The 19136-nt window shown below is 35.4% G+C and overlaps 1 protein-coding gene across 1 annotated transcript in view; it reads left to right on the top strand.

The window, feature by feature from the left end:
* LOC142345071 (uncharacterized) overlaps positions 1 to 19136 on the top strand; it is a 98112-nt gene that overhangs the window by 10676 nt on the left and 68300 nt on the right. The window contains exons 3-8 of the mRNA XM_075397154.1: positions 4896 to 5106; positions 8473 to 8813; positions 9278 to 9473; positions 12102 to 12399; positions 14854 to 15114; positions 15780 to 15938. Coding sequence (XP_075253269.1) covers positions 4896 to 5106; positions 8473 to 8813; positions 9278 to 9473; positions 12102 to 12399; positions 14854 to 15114; positions 15780 to 15938 — 1466 coding nt within the window. The remainder of the gene's footprint in view (positions 1 to 4895; positions 5107 to 8472; positions 8814 to 9277; positions 9474 to 12101; positions 12400 to 14853; positions 15115 to 15779; positions 15939 to 19136) is intronic.

Here is a 19136-nt window from a genome sequence, read left to right as displayed (position 1 = left end):
AGGTGGTGCAGATTTTAGCTGAAGTAGAATATCTGAAAATTTCCACATTTTTTTGCTTATACATATAACTTTACAGCTCATTTACGGTGTTCTTATTGCTCAAATTTGAATAAATACTGTAATCAAATGTATAGCTTAACCCCGTCTAGACCTGGAATTATTAAAAAACCACCCTCGAACTATATAAGGCATGAAAAGATTGTCCTAGACAGATTTTTACTTTGAAAAGAATTTTTCTCGAACCTGATATTCTTGAGATTCGCTGGAACTGAAAAAAAAGCAGCCTTAGACTTTGGCTAAACAATGAAACTTGTCCTTGAACAATGTATATTTTATGTGATATTTTTTTGCAAACTTTTGCTTATAACCTAGACAGCAAGCATGCTCTGTCATATTTTGCGATTTAAAGATCCAACGATCTATCAAAAAAAGCGTCCGTTTAGTATAAAAACGGTAGTTTATAAAATTGAAAACAAAATAGATTAAAGCCACAATTTGTTCATGGCTATTGGGAAGAAGACGACTACAATGAAACTATCTAGTTTCATTCAACCAATTATTGTGGCAATAAAGTCCAACTGCAATAACTGCTATATGTTAAGAATGGCTAAAAGTCTTTTTTGGCACTTTGCAATTGGTTTTTATTTGTGCTATACTATTTAGTCTTGCACAAGTGCTGCTCCTGCTTGTGCATATGCAGAAAACAAATTTAAAAGAAACCCAATTTCGCTTAAAAAGTACTTTTGGGAATAATTTCCACTCGACTTCTAAAAAGACCATGCTCGAAGACTATAAAAATGAAATGACCCTGCTTAACCCACAATGCCAATGAAAAAAATTTTACTCGACCCATGCAAAGAATTTGGCTGGACATTTTATTAAAAGGTCTAGTCTCAACTGTAACTAGGGTTCACGACCGGGCAATTTATTTCAATATTTACCCTCGCCTGGAATTATTAGAGTTTTTCAATTTTTCAGGTCTAGACTAGAGTATGGAATTCAGACATGTAAAGTCCAAAAACATCAAAATTCTGTCTGACAAATAATGTTCTTTAAATAAAAAAATGTATTGTTCATCAATTTTCCCGAATTCGCTTTACTTCTGAGGTTTTTCCGATGCCAAAATAATTTCCGTCTACACTGTTAAAAGTTGACAAAAGGTTCTTATGTTAGCCACTCTTATGATGTTTTTGTTTGCTACTCTATTCTATAAAAGTTGATCAAGCAACATCAAGTATCAAAAGGATCGTTGAAAACACCAATCAACAGCTAAGGAAGAATGACATTAGTTTCTGATCAGTCGTTTTTTGATGAAATTTGTAAAAGAGTAGTCTCAATGAATTAAACAAGATTTTTTGATTTTTGTGATTGCGCGAAAGTCTCAGATATGTTGTTTTTCTTAAAATTTGTTACTCCAATCTCTACGATGAGAACAAAACATTACTCTAAGCTTAGTTGTAACATTCTGTACCGGTAACAGGTCTAAAGTTTTTGAAAAAAAAGGCACAGGGAAGCCCCAACAATAAACTCCCTATCCACAACACCACAGCTCAAGGGTAGTGAAGATATTCTCAGATGTGATGCAGAATTTAGCCGAAGTAGAAAATCAGAAAATTTTCACATTTTTTGCATATACATATAACCTTACAGCTCATTTACGGTGTTCTTATTGCTCAAATCTGTATAAATACTTTAATCAATTGCATAGCTTAAGTCCGTATAGACCTGGAATTATTAAAGACCACCCTCGAACTATGTAGTGCATGAAAAGATTGTCCTCGAAAGATTTTTAGTTTGAAAAGAGTTTTTCTGGGACTTGATATTCTTGAAACTGCTGGACCTGAAAAAAAGCAGCCGTAGCCTTTAGCTAAACAATGAATATTGTCCCTGAACAATGTATATTTTATGTGCAATTTTTTTGCAAACTATTGCTTATAACGTAGACAACAAGCATGCTCTGTCATATTTTGCTATTTAAAGAACCAACAATCTATCAAAAAATGCATCCGTTTTGTATAAAAGTGATAGTTTATAAAATTGAAAACAAAAAAAATTAAAGCCACATTTTCATTATGGCTCTTGGGAAGAGGACGACTACAATGAAACTACCTAGTTTCAATCAACCAACTATTGTGGCAATAAAGTCCAACTGCAATAACTGCTTTATGTTAAGAATGGCTTAAAGTCTTTTTTGGCACTTTCCAATTGTTTACTGATTGGCGCTATGCTATTTAGTCTTGCACAGGTGCTGCTCCTGTATGTGCAAATGCAGAAAACTAATTTAAAAGGAACCCGATTTCGCTTAAAAGGGGACTTGTGAAAAAAATTTTTGCTCGACCCCTAAAAAGACCGTGCTCGACCCACAATAGAAATGAAAAGACACTGCCTGAACCACAAAGCCAATGAAAAGAACTTTACTCGACCCATGCAAAGAGTTTGGCTGGACCAATGAAAAGAAATAGCCTCAACTTTAACTAGGGTTCACGACCGTGAAATTTATTTCAATATTTACCCTCGCCTGGAATAATTAGATTTTTTCAATTTTTCAGATCTATAGCTTTTTCAACGCTTTTATTTTATTTTGACATAATATGTTTTTTTTCTGAGCATTTTCTTCCAAAATAGTTTCTTTTGAGCCACTGGGTTGCGCATCCTAGCTGTTTCCCAGCCGTCTTTGGCCTCTTTTAAATTAAAGTTTATTCACTGTCATGTTTTTTCCTTACTTCATTATCAATTTTCTGTAGCAATTAAAATGTTTCTTAAACACTGTCTACGGGTTTAAAATTTATTTACTTTTTTAAAAAAGAATGCGACATACTTCCAAAATATGCTGTCATTATTTATCCGGATATCGTTCTTGTTTAGATATAACTTTATTTTGATATCAAAAATGCATTTCGGATAAGTAAATCCGAGTTTCACTTACTAACAAGTCAAATATAACAGAAGAAAGAAGCAGGCCGCAATTGAGGTACTGGCCTCCAATTCCGAATAGTTTTCGAGATGTAAAAGTTTGAGTCCGCAGAACTGGCACATAAGGAAAAGTCCCCTTGTTTAGATTAATTTGCATTTTAATTTGGAATTCTTATAGTATAATTTATCGGATAACGAATCCGATTGTGATGATACAGTTTTTTTTCAATATACGAAACAGACAACGCAAACGCAGAGCCTACAGGTAAACTGTTTCAGTCCATCAGTAAACAAATTTCTCAACACACTAAATCATGTCACCATGTGATTTTCTGCACCATACATTGCAACAACTGCTTGCCGTGCCTTCTCGTTTGCGTCATCCCACAACTTATCAAAAAATTGATAGTCTTATCTTTAAATTGAATGTCTTTCTGGGTATTTCTGAGTATTGATAAGAAACACTAGGACCGAAAATTCTTAATAAATCAAGTGTTTCCGGAAAACGAATAGTAGTTGATTTATAGAACTTAAGAATCGCTTATTAATTCGTTTTTATTTTTATCATCATTTTAAGGAAAATGTATAGCAACTTCATTTAAAAGTAAACATTACTCTGAAAATATTTTAGATATTTATTCTAACCCTTATGAAAAGGTTTTAACGAATAGGCCACTTTAAGTTTTTTTTTCGATGAACTTTATGCAAAAAACGAATGTTTATATGCTTGTTACTGATCTCATACTGCCTAGGAAATTGACCTCAGCTCTATCTTGCCTAAACACAATTCAAAAAATGAAACATAACGGCTAAGCATTTTCCTGCAAAAGGTACCATTTTTGCATGTGGACTGCAGCTCTTTTGCAGTTGCGTAAAAGTAATGATAATTTTCATATCATTTTCGAAAAATTATGTTCTGAAGATAAACGAGTTCAAGTCAACGTGAATAGCGGAGCGGTTGATTTCCCTTCATAATTTTAGTATTGTTCGATCAATAAGATCGACTTTAGAAAAACCAGAGAGATATGTCTTTATTATTGTCTAAGCATTTCAATATTGTTATTTTTTAAAATGGCGGTTTTAGCAGCTCATGGCGTGATCAAATAATAACAAATAATAACTGGGAGTCAACACGCTTTTTGATATTTTGCAGTTTCATCATCGCCAAAAATACAACATCAACATCGCCAAAAAAGGAAGCGAAACCTGAAATATCCAGAAAAATTTTAAGAGTAACAAGTATCTTCAGTTTTTAAACGAGAACTACTATGCGTTGTAATCAAGCAAAAAAAACACGAGATTAAAGTATGAAAATCTAATTTTCATTTCGTTGCTATCGTTTTATTGATACAAAAGAAAGTATTTTCGATACGTCTTCAGATCTTGATGGCAGATCCCACTATTGGCAAAAACATCTAGAAATGTATGTTGAAGACGGAATTACGAATGCCATATTAGTTATGGTTCCCATAACGGTCTGTTCCACCCCAATGCAATATAAGCGAAATTTACATACTGGATATAATCTTTCACTAGAACCGGATATAACCTTTCAAATGATTATTAGGAACCAAAAACGTGAACTAATGAGGTAATATTGTAGAGCCAGCCTGATAAGAGGTGGGACTAGCAAGCAAATCTTTTACGTGCTGCGATAAAGCTCTTGCAGCTTTATCGCAGCACGTAAAAGATTTGCTTGCTAGTCCCACCTCTTATCAGGCTGGCTCTACAATATTACCTCATTAGTTCACGTTCTTGGTTCCTAATAATCATTTGAAAGGTTATATCCGGTTCTAGTAGCCTTAAAAGGACTCATACTGATCATCGCAAGATCATATTAAGAATTTTGCATGTCGTATTTGGATCCTTAAATGTTGTTTGTACGATTCCCAAAGAAGGTTCATTCCGGGTGATTTTGAAAAAAAATGATTTTTTTTCAGGGGGTTGGGATTCAGTTGACTTCTTGGTTCATCTTGTTTCAGACTGACAAATAAACTCTTTCTGCCAACTACCCCTGGTGAGTCCTATGACCTCACATTCACACTGAATGGCAGGGGTTCGAACCCACTCTCGCGGACAATTAGTGGCATTTTGTTCCACACTTATCCATCTCCCATCAGAGAAAACGCGACCCTGAGAAAAGTGACGTTAGACAGCATTGTGGTTGACTACTCAATAATTGGCATTTTTTCGGTTTGTTTTTTCTTCGGTAAATGTTAACAATAAATTTCATAATTCGACTATTTTATCGCTAATTTGATCGAGTGTTTATTCCAAACGATATATTAGAACTTCGATTGTTCATGTTTTCGGCAGATTGACAGGACTGGTGCGTAAATAATATAGACAAATAGAAACGGAAGCGAAATTGGGTCAGGGGAGGGGTAAAGCATCGGTGTGAATCAAAATCCGCATAATCAGGGTTCAATTTGATCAAAAGCCCGAGTAAGAATGTCATTCGAGGAAAGGAAAATAGATCGAAAAAGAAAACTGCCCAGGATGAAGTCCGCGACCCCAGACAGGCATTGACCAGACCGACTTGGGTTGTGGACATGGGGGTCCGGTGCGACCCATCCCATTGATCTGGAAAAAATTTGTTTCGGGCCTTCCGTCTGGTCAATGGCAATTTTGGTCTGTTCGGTCTGGTCAATACCCATACTTCTGTCGGTTCGGTCTGGGCAATACCCATATTTCGGTCTGATCTGTCTGTCTGATACCCATAATTTGGTCTGTTAGGTCTGGTTAATACCGCTATTTCAGTCTGTTCGAAATCAACTACAAATTACTCATAATCAATCTGAGCAACGGTCTGGCCGATGGTCTGGACAACGGTCTAGACAAATTCTTTTCAGTCTGGCCAATGGTGGTCAAAATCTGTTTGGTCTGGCCAATACATATCTTTGGGTATAGTGAGTCTGGCCAATGCCTGTCTTGGGTCGCGGACTTCATCCTGGGTGAACTACTCAAATACAGAGAAAAAAGGCATAAAAAGGGAACGAAAAAGTTAAAGTTAGATGTTGCCCTATTTTTGTTATACCTAAAGGACATCATTATTTGCTAATTTTTTGAGTGATAACTTCTTAAAGAATTAAAGGGCTATCTCAACCACATCAGACTAGTGAGCTTCGAAACATTTTCTTTCAACAAAAAAAGTCAACAAACGTTTTATCTCAAAAAATAGTAGCTGAGAATTTTGAATACGACATAACAAATTCCACAAAAGAAGAAGCATTTCATTTTTTCGGAATCATCAATCACTTACTTAAGTTCATTTCTGATAGACAGACTTCAATGATTACAAATCGTATTAATTTATTGATAAATTGTACTTTCAAATTGCCAACCATGGTATTTATCAGTGCAGTCCTTATCAGTGCAGTTAATTACCCGTCAAAAGATATTGACTTCCCTTTTTTGCCTGTTTTTTTTTACAAAATTTCAGTCAATTTTTTATTTGTAAAAATGCATCGCTGTTATAAAAGAATTCCAGGTTCCTTGATTATCTTGCAAGTAATTTTTTGCAAGATAATTAATGAACCTTGAATTCTTATGGAACAGAGCTGCGTTTTGTACAAAAATGGACAATTGGCTAAAATTTTGTACAAAACTAAAAAAGGCCTTTGCAAAACAAGCACTATCAATAAATTTATCTCGATTCCAATTTAACAGTTGAAAATAATATCAAAATTGTCGAATATGGGCAAAGCTATTTGAATTTTAGATCAATTGTTGCCTATGTTTCATTTGTGGAGATTTTCCTATCTAACTTTTCACTAAATGTACAGCATAAAAATCAACAGATAATCTGGAGTATAAAATTTTGATTATGCTCAAAGCAGCAAATTTTTTAGCTGAATTAATTATCAGAAAGGTTAGTTTAATCTTTTCTAGCTTTTATATCCGTCAAATACGCACGTTGACTTCTTGCGTTACTTAATCAAGTATGTTTATTGGAAAGATTTCGAAGTAATTGTTTGGAGCTGAATAGTCTAATGGCTCGGATATGTAGGCGGGGTAGTTAGTTGTCAATTAAGATTTAAGGCTGAATAATTTTCGTATTTACAAAGGGAGTAAATCTCAAAATGATTTAATCATGATTAGCGTTTCTAGACAATATTTTTCGAATAAAACATAATATGTTGTGAGTTATCATTAAACTTATTGTTGAAATAATAATTGCGGCCCAATGTCTACCAACAAATGTCATGTCAGAGTGCAGAGGAAACGCAGAGAAAGAAACAGTTGTGAGGATACCTAAATTTTGGAGCAGTAGTTCTGAAAATTTTCGTCTCAATGATTAGAATTTATGATCAATTCATGTTGGCATCAATTCAAAGTATTTATTTATCTGCCCAGATTTTAATTGAAAAACAGCAAATTGCGGTTTTGGTAGAATAAATATGCGACCGGATATGCTCACAATTTCTTTTCCATCATTCAAAAGCTGAAAGCTTGCATAAATTGTAAAATTTGAATAGTTCACGGGACAAATTATTACTGTATGTTTTTACCATATATCTTTTCTTTCTTCTCTGGAGAATAAAACATCCACGTTCATTTCTGTCTAAATTATTTGGGAATGATCAGACAAGATAAGTCCCATCTATTTACATCAAGAATGCTTCATTTCTACCTACTATTTGAAAACCGAATTTATGATTACCTACCATGAGCAATCGGAAACAAACGAAGCTGTCACATCGTTTTCCTATTGAGCCATCAGTCATCTAAAAATTTTGAGGCTCTGATAAATTCGAAGCAGTAGCCAACTATTTTTGAGACTTTCAGTTGATTTAAGTGAAAATTTGAATTCCAAACTCGATCAATTTCATTATATTTCAAAGCAATATTTTTCCAGACTTTTTAAATTTGATCTGAAACTTCCCAAGTGTGCGCTGGGAAACTTCCCAAGATGATGTAGAATCAGATAACAATTTGGTCTGGCATCACGAATTGGTTAACGAATCATCCTAAAATACTTACCGGGGTCGAGAATTTCTTGAAATTTGACAAAGAATTACGTTGAAATTCAGCTGGAAAACCTTACACAATAATGCGCTGAACATATGTACGAAATGCGTTCAGAACCAGTGAACACAATCTCGAACCGCTTTTTTGGGGGGCTATTACTAATTTGACCGCTGACAGTTATAATTCACTTGATGAAATTTAATTTCAAACATTTTGAGAGAAATAAAAGCGCTGAAATGATTTCAAATTAAGCAAGAAACGAACTAAAATGTCTGTACATTTTTTGCACAGTTTCAGTGCCTTTAACACAGTATTAATTAAGATGTTTGAGCAAAACTTTTCGAGAAATTTTCTGCATGTTTAGCTTATTTTAGCGCATGTAGTTTATTTCCCAAATAATTTCGGTGCAATTAGCGTATTTGTTACAAAAAAATGCACTGAAATGGCGTCGACAACTGGTCTCGGATGTTGACAGCAAAATTTTGTTTTGTTTTTCTCGTCTTTTAGACCAAGATTTATCTTTATCAGTCAGCACTATGTCTTTTGGAACGTCATCATTTTTGACATTTTGACTATTGACCAATTTAGGAGCTAGTGTGGATAACAATGCCTGCCAACGCCGGGTGTCCGTGTGTGACTACAATGAGATCTGGCAAGTACACAATCGGGGGATCCAGCAACCCATTGACAGCCGGGGCAGAATACTCAATCTACGCCCAGACTAAGACAGCTATGGGGTTTCTCAGCGATGTGTTCACAATTACCCAAAGCACTTACGTGTCCAGAATGACAAATCCAGTTGTGGATGCCAACAGCACCTCAATAACACTCAGTGTGACATTTGAGTCTGGAGTTGGATCTTCAGTTGACTGTATTTTGCATGATCTTCAGGGAAATGAAGTACAGACTCAGACTGCACTGGATTTCAGGTCGGTTCAACAAATATATTTATGGTTTTATCTTATAATTGACTGCATCTTCTGCAAACAAATTTTTTTGAAAAGAAATAGAAACAACTTATGCGTGTTTATTTATTAGAATTTTTAACTACATAATTATGTCGTTCTATTTTGAATCGTAAAATGAATATCTGGCTTGAATTATGAACAAAATTTGGCTGGACCTAAGAAAAGCAATGATCGCAACACACCAAAAGATTTTGCATCCATTTAAAATATATCATTCAATTTCCCCGACTGCGTAGTTATAGTCAAAAATAAACCTTTCCCTAGGAGTTAATGGACTTGTATAGTTCTTTCGTATAGTTGGCGCCTCAAAAGGGATCACTAATTCTTATGGGAGCTCAAAAAATTGTTTAATAGGGAATGTACTTGACCTGATTAAAGTTCAATATGATTTAATTATATTAGAGCAATTTACTTGGCCTGTTTAGGTTGGGATTTTCAGTCCAATTCTCGGATCTGTCACCGACCACATGTTTCCAAATAGATGTGCACGCGTACAGTCTTGGCTCGTCTCCACTCACAACATCAGACACATTCGCAGCTTGCACTCGACCTCCTATTCCGACTGCAGATGACGCGAGTGACCCAATGAAACGACTCTTTAAGTTCCATCTTGGCAGTTTGGTAATAGCTCAAGTTTTCACAAAATTATCCAATTCCGCGTTCGATGTGTAAGTGCCAATTGCGCCAAAAACTTAGCTGAATTCACAGGTTCATAGACTATTCCTGGTGGTATAAATTTGTGAATTTTGCAGGAATTTTGGGCAGATAACGTTGCTTGAGCTCTTTTTAGGCGAAAACCGAGTTGAGAAATTTAAAAGAATAAAAAACGGCCATAATGCATTACGAGCGTTTACCGGTACCAAAAGATCTACTCATAATGAAAGTTGCTGGCGCTTTCAGGTGCCACCTTCCGTTCAATGAGGGCGGAAGGCGTTTTAAATTTTGAGAAAGTGGTTTTCTCAAAGCAATTAAGAGCCTTAAAAGTACTTACGTTCAGTTGTAAGGGCATTTAACAAAATTTTATTCTTTTTAATCCTTTTATCGCTCAATTTTATGATTTAATGCTTTTAGATTACTAAAATGAGGGATTATACTGCAAATAATGTACCGCACAATTCTTTGCGGAACGCTCTTCTGTCAGACAAATTTTGCTCTGACAAGCAGTTTTCAATTTTCAACTTCTAGTTTGAATGAGAAAAACACTGACTGTAATTTCAATATAGGGCTGGGCATTTTGGTCCCTAAAACTCAAAAGTATGTTTCACACCTACAATGATTTGACATAGGAAAAGTGAAATCTGGGAATAAAAACGAGTAAATTTACTCAAAACTTTGGTACCAGTGGAGGCCCGTAATGGTTCAATGCGGGCGAAAAGCCCTCAAATTTTGGTAAAGTGGTTTCCACATAGCAATTACGACACTTAAAATGAAAAACAGGACCAAATAAATATGAAACGTTCTTAAGCTCGGCTGTAAAGGCCGTTCACAAAAATTTACTCCTTTTAATCCTTTTGCGGCTCAATTTTATGATTTTTCTGTTTTAAGACTACTAAAATAAGGGAATATGCTGCAATCAATCTGCTGCAAAACTTCACTTTTTTCACTTTTCTTTTTTCAATTTCTAGTTTAAAACTGAATTTTCGTTTAAATTGTTTGAAAGTATTTTTCACATGCACATTGTATTAACATAGGAAAAGTGATATTTGGTTTTAAAAAAAGAGTGAATTTACACGCAAAACTTGGTACTGAGAGAAACTCGTAATAAAGGTGTCGTGACAATTCAGACAAAGCCGTTGTACCCGGTTTATTGCTTTCGATCTTTCGATTTTGAATCTGATGATTTGTAATATTGAAAAATCAGATTACAAACCATCAGTCGAGAAATCAAGCTTGTTTTGCAGGTTTTCAGTTACCTGTTTTGTGATTATCAAACTTCAATTCCAAATCTCTCAGGAAAAGTGATATTTGGTTAAAAAAGAGTGATTTTTAACGCAAATTTTGGTACTGAGAGAAATTCGTAATAAAAGTGTCGTAACATTTCAGACAAAGCCGTGTACACGGTTTATCGCTTTCGATCTTTCGATTTTGAATCTGATGATTTGTAATATTGAAAAATCAGATTACAAATCATCAGTCGAGAAATCAAGCTTATTTTTGCAGGTTTTCAGTCACCTGTTTTCTGATTATCAAATTTCAATTCCAAATCTCTCAGGAAAAGTGATATTTGGTTTAAAAAAGAGTGATTTTACACGCAAATTTTGGTACTGAGAGAAATTCGTAATAAAAGTGTCGTAACAATTCAGACAAAGCCGTGTACACGGTTTATTGCTTTCGATCTTTCGATTTTGAATCTGATGATTTGTAATATTGAAAAATCAGATTACAAATCATCAGTCGAGAAATCAAGCTTGTTTTTGCAGGTTTTCAGTCACCTGTTTTCTGATTATCAAACTTCAAATCCAAATCTCCCAGGAAAAGTGATATTTGGTTAAAAAAAAGAGTGAATTTACACACAAAACTTGTTACTGAGAGAAACTCGTAATAAAGGTGTCGTGACAATTCAGACAAAGCCGTTGTACCCGGTTTATTGCTTTCGATCTTTCGATTTTGAATCTGATGATTTGTAATATTGAAAAATCTGATTACAAATCATCAGTCGAGAAATCAAGCTTGTTTTTGCAGGTTTTCATTCACCTGTTTCCTGATTATCAAACTTCAATTCCAAATCTCTCATGCCATAGAATTGTCTTCATGGATACAATCGTGGTCCGTTCAATAGTTGAGTTGATAAGGTACCAGCATAATTAATTGTGATAGGCAAAAATCTCTGTCAAAATTAACAGCTTAAAAGGAAATTGAACTTGTTTTAAACTGTTTTAAATCTTGAAACGAAGTTTGGTTTTCGATTGATGGTGGATTTTCGCAGTGGCCTCATCAGAGTCACGTAACCTAATGAAGAGGATTTCTACGCGAAATCATTTTCTGTAAATTTAAATTAACCACACGGTACATTTTACATGCTATGCATTTACAAATCAAACATTATTTTTTTTCTTAAATTAGCATAACCTGAGGTTGAGATTTCCTTAATTTTTTTTAAATATATAGTTCAATTCTGTCAGTTTTCTGTCTATTTGAACTCCTCATTCTTGTCGTTTAAGCATTTTTCCTGTAACTTAATGTATAAATCTGCTTTCTTTCACGTTTCTTTCAATTGGACGTTTCTTTAACTATTACAATTGTGTTTAGTCACGGGAGAATGAGAAGTACGTGTACTACGAATGGTATCAAAATGAAAATGAGATTATAAGCTTTACCATAACAAACAGCGAGTTAAACATAAACCTGAACATTGTTCTGGACATCAACGGTTGGGAAATTTCCTTGACGTCCACTTTGACTGCTGGAGCAAAGTACACCCTGATGGTATCAGCTCTCTCTACATGCTGCGGGTATAGTTTTCCAAAGGCTATCGATGGATCGACTGCACCTTACCCACCTCAAAATTTTCAGTTGTCAACTATTCAATATGACGAGGACTTTATAGGTTAGTCTGCACCTTTTTCTGTTCCGGAGAAGGCCAATTGCAGCTGGGTATGTTTAAAATCACCAGGGTACATTGTTCCAACTCAGGGCATTTTCCTTAGAGGTTAATTTTGTGATCAATTGCTAAATGGAAAGTCTAAATTGTCTTATGAAAAAATCTGCCGTACACAAATCTAATGCCTTACATCTGCTGTTTTATTTTAGCATGGTTTAGTCCAGAAAATGTAATGAACAAAAACCAGAACTTGTCGGGTCATGAAAACGCAAGGTTTGAAGAAAACTCTTATCAGATATTTATCAAACATTTGGATGTTTATACTATGATTAAGTTATCTGAGAAATAAGAAACCACCAAATCTCTCGAAGAATTAACCAATTCTGTTTATGTGCCCCTGTTTGCTGTAACGGTGACGTAGCGTTCTTTTTTTGGATTAATTTAATGCTGTAGTCATAGAACTCCCATTTATACTGTAAATATTATTTCATAGAGGTTTCATTTTTGAGATTGTTGCAGTTTTAACAATAAATTTTAACGTGATTTATGAATTTGTAACGGCTGCTTTCCTATCAATGACAAGGAAAGTTTTATACGTCACAGTTCGTTATTAGCAGCTTCCAAGCTCTCGGGATACTAAGTTGAGCAATTTGCATTTGTAACTTTATATCAACTCTACTGTAGATTACCGTTGCTTTAAATGTTGTTTTCTTAACCGTTGTCCAAATAACCAATCGTTCAGCTTCTCTGATTAATATATTCACTTGCAGCAACTGCACAATAAATTCTAAGCAACTAATCAAACAATATTTTCAGTTTTGGTTAATAACTCAAAGTACTGGCGCAATACAAAACCGGAAAGTCGTAATCCTATTGGTTGCTCAATGTTTATATTTATGAGCAAAGCTAAGAGGGACCATTCACTTTTAGAATAGAACATAATTAACTGAGCAGACTTCGTTTTTTGTCATAAGCAGACTTGAACTAAAGATCAAAATACGGGCCTTTGTTAGTCACTGTGGCTGGAGCCATACCAAAAAACGTAGCAACTGAAATTTTTTTTTTGGACAAATTAAAATCAATCTTACAACGCCTCTTACTTTCAACGAATTGTTTATAATTAGGTCTTCTGGTCAAAAAGAATGAATTTTTACGACATCCTGTTGTTTAGATATCAGAGGTTCTTTATTTTCCGTCATCTCAAGTTATTTAAACTTTCAATATCGCGTCGATGTTGGATAAAAAATAAGTTTCACGTTAAAAAGACACAGTTTTTTTACTGATTAAATTAGATTGCGACAGTCCGCAATTTTTATCAATTTAGTATCCACAGCTTTAGGTTTTCCTCTTCTCTTGCGTTGTGGTTTCCGTTCTATTTATAGTCTGCTATTTTCGTTGTACGTCTCATCGTTGATTGGGTGAGCCTAACTATGTCGTCATAACACAAAAATTTCATACTTTACTTACAAAACTGACGCCAGGAGTTAGCGGTTAACAAAGTAGATTAGCCATCGAATATTACAAATACAGACAGGATTTCGTTGTGGAACTGACGTAATAATCCAATTTAAGTTGAAGCGTACCTCAGGTTATTACCTTTAGGAACGAAATCTGTCGATATATAAAGACTCAACTTTGCGCTGCATGCGTCTCTATTTGCTCCTTTAATAAAACAAAAGTTCAAGGAAATTAATTCTGCTCAGCTTTCACAGTAAGATATGCTCCATAATACAAAATTTGGATGATTGTAACATTTTTTTCAACCAAAGTACACCTAAAGTACGTTACATTTAAATGCTTTGTTTGTTCAGTCAACTTCACCTTGGGAAAACTCAGACTTTGAAATCAGATAAATTTCAGACGGGCTCACATTGAACTTTACGAAATGTAATTTTCTCCGGGTCAAAGTTTCGTCGAAAAACATTGTAAAAATTGCGGTGATAAAACTTTTACTTGATTTGGGGCTTTTAGCGGTTAAATTCAGCGGTCTTCAGTGGAATTTTTAGCACGCATATCTTTCATTATATGTTTCAAACTGTGACATCCTGCATCAGCCAATTCTTTCACTTCGCCACCTGTCACTTAAGCTAAGATTTTTTTCAATCAAATTCAGGGCTCTTAATGGAGAGCGTATTTACAAAATTAAAAACTGCAACTTTTTTTCTAAATTTCACAGCAAAAGAATGTTGGTATATTTCTCTGGTGAATTGACTCATGATATCACGATGAAAGTATTTTCACCGCTTCTGCCGCATTAAGTGCTATGCTGGCAAATGTTCACGCGCATTCTCCGCAATTCTTAAATTTTAAGCAATTTTAAGCGTTGACACCTCAACTTAGGTGAGGTATAAATTACTTTAACTTTAACCTATCTCGAACTTGAGTAGTTTTAGGTAGGGTACTGCGAATTTGTTTAAACTAAAGGTATAGTTTATTTTTTCAACATTTTTTGTCTTGCAGAGGTGACTTGGGACATCTACGACGAGATCAATGACAACGTCACAGTATATCTTCATCCAGTCCATCTTCCGAATGAGCCTTCAGTGATCGAAATGACAGTTTACGATCCATCGAATGTATTCACTGTCACATTTGAAGATCTTGAGTTTGGGAGGAAGTTCCATCTATGGTCAGTGAGTTTCAGTCATGGCAAAGCTTCTGTCAACTCAACACTAATTGAGGCTTCTCTTTTTCCTCAGAAAGCAACATTGTCCAGTCTTGGTTAGTGTTTGTAACGAGAATCAATTTGATTCGCCCAAAAGCCATTGTGTCGAGATTCAAAAACTCTCCCTTGACGAATTTATATAGAATTTTGATCCAGCACGGCCTTTTCGATAAGGGCAATTTCATACGTCTAGATCTCTACTAGTGATAGAAAAAACAAGAATTAGTGAAACTTTTTTTAAACCTGAGTTTTTTTGACAAACACGTCAACCAGCACCGAAAGCAAACTAAACAGATATTTGCACCTCCCGTGACCAGCTTGGTGGTAATACAACGTAACCCTCTCCCACAGTACGCAAATATACCGAACGTATTGGTAGACACATTTTTCATTCAGGTTATAATGCGAAAGGTCCAATTTATAGGACCTCATATAATAATTATCACCATACGAAGTAACTTTGAACTCAATTAAAACTTAATATCGTAAAATAAATTTTTTCATAAATGGTGAGAGGTGATTGCAAGGACTCCATTAAGGCAGTCAGTTGAACTTTCAAATGAATGATAATGGGTTCAGAGGAACCTCAAAGCCGGAATAAGCAAGCCCATAAACTTATTGCACTCTATCAAATTTCAAGCGTGCCCGTGTGGGTGCCTGCGCGAATTTTTATATGAAAAATATATGGTAATTAGATACATTTGGTATGTTTGAATTTCAGCGGTTGATATGACGGTACGTGAACTTGAAGTCCTCTGGTCTGGAGTTGGTTTCTTTGGCAAAGCCATCCATACAGTCAATGTTACTGGAAATCCCTCCATAGACTGCCTCATGAACACAAATGATCTTCAAGCGTTTCAGTGCACACTGAGTCTATCGGGTATGGGTTTCCCATAAATCACCATATAATATATTCGCTCTTTATGATTAAGGCTTGCAAACATTGCTTTCCTCTTCTGAACTTAACTTTCTGAGTAACTTCTAGTCAGAATAAATTTCAGAAACAAATGAAATGCTCTCAATTATATTACTCCTGCAGTCTTTCCCCAGCCCTTTTTTATTAACCGATTTCTTGACCCTTTTGACCTATCGTCCTCAAAAATGGGATTAACAGTTAATACCCGGGAGGGCTTTAAGTTCTCCTAGAGCATTTCGTCTTACTGGACTTAACAAAACTCTTTTGGACACATAAATTAGAGGCATCATCTACCGCGCCCATCCCCTTAGTACCCCACCTCCTATGTTGCCCCCCTCCCCGACCCAATTTCAATTTAAACTAAAGCTATCCTCCCTTAACTGTTGCTAGCTACTGATGAAGCCAGCCGTTCGTCATTCGTTTGAGAGGACTTCACCCCGCATTATAGTCGGTTATGTTCAATATACATAACTGATTGGCTATAATTATTCAGTTTTGTAGCAACATAGCCCAGCTTCCATAACTGCTTTTTTTGAGAATTCAATGTTCTCCAGTCTTTAAGCATTTTTGTATTTTTCCTTCCCTCTCCTTTGTTGGATTGTTCTTTTGCCATTCCGCTTAGTCTTTCTCCGTTTTGTTTCAGTGTGTACAGAAGACAAACAGAATAATCAATTATATTCCATGTTTACAAAAGCAACAGAATTCTTTTAAAATAATAATGAATTCGAAAAAAATAATGGGTACAAAGATTAGATTTGATCTAATTTAATTTTTTATCTAGCTTTGTTTATGTTTTTTTTCTAATGTTTGTGCAGAGCGTGCAAACGCAGTTGATGCACCATGAACAACCATCCTTTCCATAAAACTTATTTTCAAAATATTGCCAGAAAAATATAGAAAGTTTCTTCTTCCAATTCCTTGAGTGAAGATTTCCATGATGGTTTTTCCCATGTTTTGTGCTACGGCAGTGGAAGGTTCTCGCTCTAGTCATGAAAAAAACATGCTCTACCGATGAATTGCTCTGAGCTTGACTATTATTAGGCCGAAAAGACCATAAAAGACTCATGAAAAAAAGAATATTTATGGTAAACAAATGACCTCCCTGATGAGGTCTTTAAGTCTTTTCATAAAATCGAAACCTATACCTGTTTACTGATTCAGAGATTCTGTTCACGTCACAATAAAAAAGGCACTTAGAACTTGATTTGAAATCTGGGAAGTAGTAAGATAATACGAAACTAAGATAGGGGGGTTATCCTTCGAAATAATACGTGTGATAATAGGGGGTTATCCTTGGCGGCGCTACATGTAAAACAACGGCCGTGCGTGCGTGATATATGTAAACTAGCTTTCTTCCGCTTTTATTCCTTTCCCTTTGCGCCTTTCTCCGGTTTGTTAGATTTGTAAGAAAAGATTGAATTGAAACCAAACTAAACACTCCAAACAAATTAAATATTTACACTGTGTATTACTACACGTAGTTTCACCAAAATTGCATGCAATTAAATTGGCATTAGCGCCATCTTATTTTGCGTGCTGGTTCTTCTTCGCTGCTGGCTGCTCCTTCAGCTTCAAAGTTTATGAAGGGTTGTCAGGAGAGGAGTTTTCACTGGAACTGGCGTCAATATCTGCAATATCGTCAGTATCAATATCAGATTCAGTTATCTGCTCAGTTACTACTAATCCTGGGTCGCGAGTCACCCAGGAGCTGGTGGTGGAGTCTGGCACTGAGAGAGCGGCTGTTGAGGAAGTTTGGGACACTACAAAGTCATTATCCCATTCTGGACTAGAGCTGAGAAGTAAGTTTGAGTAACTGTCGTTATCCCTCTGAATATCATCACTACCCCAATGAATTTCATCCACACCACAATCAACGGTCTCATAATGTCCAAAGGGTGGAGTTTTTGTTCCGCAGGGGAGAATAAACCTTTTGTTGTCGAACGCTGAAAGGCATATTTTGTTGGTAGTAACACTTTCCAATACATGATGATCGGACATTATTCGTGTGTTTTCAGTGCGAAAAACGTTCCCTGTCGTCAGTGTGCTCAAGAAATCATCATGCCGGAGACGTTATTGAGCGGCATTTGTTACTCCTTTAGCCGAAAGTTTTCGACAACCTAAAGAGAAAAAAAGCCTTTAATCAAGTCTTTAAATGTTTACTAACCCCTATGTATATAATAATAAAACTAATACCAATCAGGAGCCTACTAACAACCTTTGTAAATTAAAGATAGAACTAACATGCCTTAAAAAAACAAAGAATACTTACTTTTTGAAAGTATTGAGTATAGTTTCGGCTTTAAATACACAAACTACGTAATAAAATCTCCTGCAAATTCGTCCTTGAACTTGACTACCCATTTATTTTCCGTACTGTATAAATAGTGATCATTCGGATAAATGGAGAAATCGACTTCACTAACAACTGAAGCGGGTTTTCTTGCTAATTCCTTATAAAAATCTGTACTCCGGATTTTATATAGTAAACTATCCGTGTCACTATATAACAAACGACAATCAAAATGATCGCGCATTGTGAAGTAATGGAAACTGTACATTTGATACTTGGCCAGATCGAGTAGAGTTGCTCCAATTATTCTTGGGGTATTCCAATAAATCTTTCTAGCGCGGAAGGACAATGCGGCCAGGTTATCTCCGAATATCATGAACCGATCAAACTCAAACTTTGAAATGGAACTCAGAACTTTATCAGCATCTCGTGCAATGGTAAGCTTACTTCGTCTGCGTTTCGATTCGCATTTTTTACCGTATACTTTATTGTTCATGAGCTTATAAAAGTTCTCTTCGAATTTATTGCTGGCGGCTTGACTTTTATTACTGTTAAGTGTTACATAGGGTGCTAACCAATTCGCTTGTTTGAACTGTAGGACACGGTGTACTTTGGCAACAATTAACCCAAGAGTAACGTATAATTTGAGCAGTTTGTAATGCAATACATAGTTCTTTTTGTCGAATAGCGTTTGAAGCAATTTTTTAACATTCGAGCTGGGTAATCTGTGTTGTTCTTTTAGCTCAAGTTGATATTCGCCCAACCAATCATCTTGAACAATTTCTTTGGTAGGGGCAAGGGGAAAGTCTCGGTGGTCATCGTGTAAGTGGATAGGGTAATTTAAGTCTACTTCAAGAAAATAACCAACTGAA

Source organism: Convolutriloba macropyga, chromosome 8 (genome assembly GCF_964194025.1).
Source record: "Convolutriloba macropyga chromosome 8, txConMacr16.3, whole genome shotgun sequence".
Taxonomy (NCBI): Eukaryota; Metazoa; Xenacoelomorpha; order Acoela; family Convolutidae; genus Convolutriloba; species Convolutriloba macropyga.
This window is presented reverse-complemented; position numbering and strand designations above follow the sequence as displayed.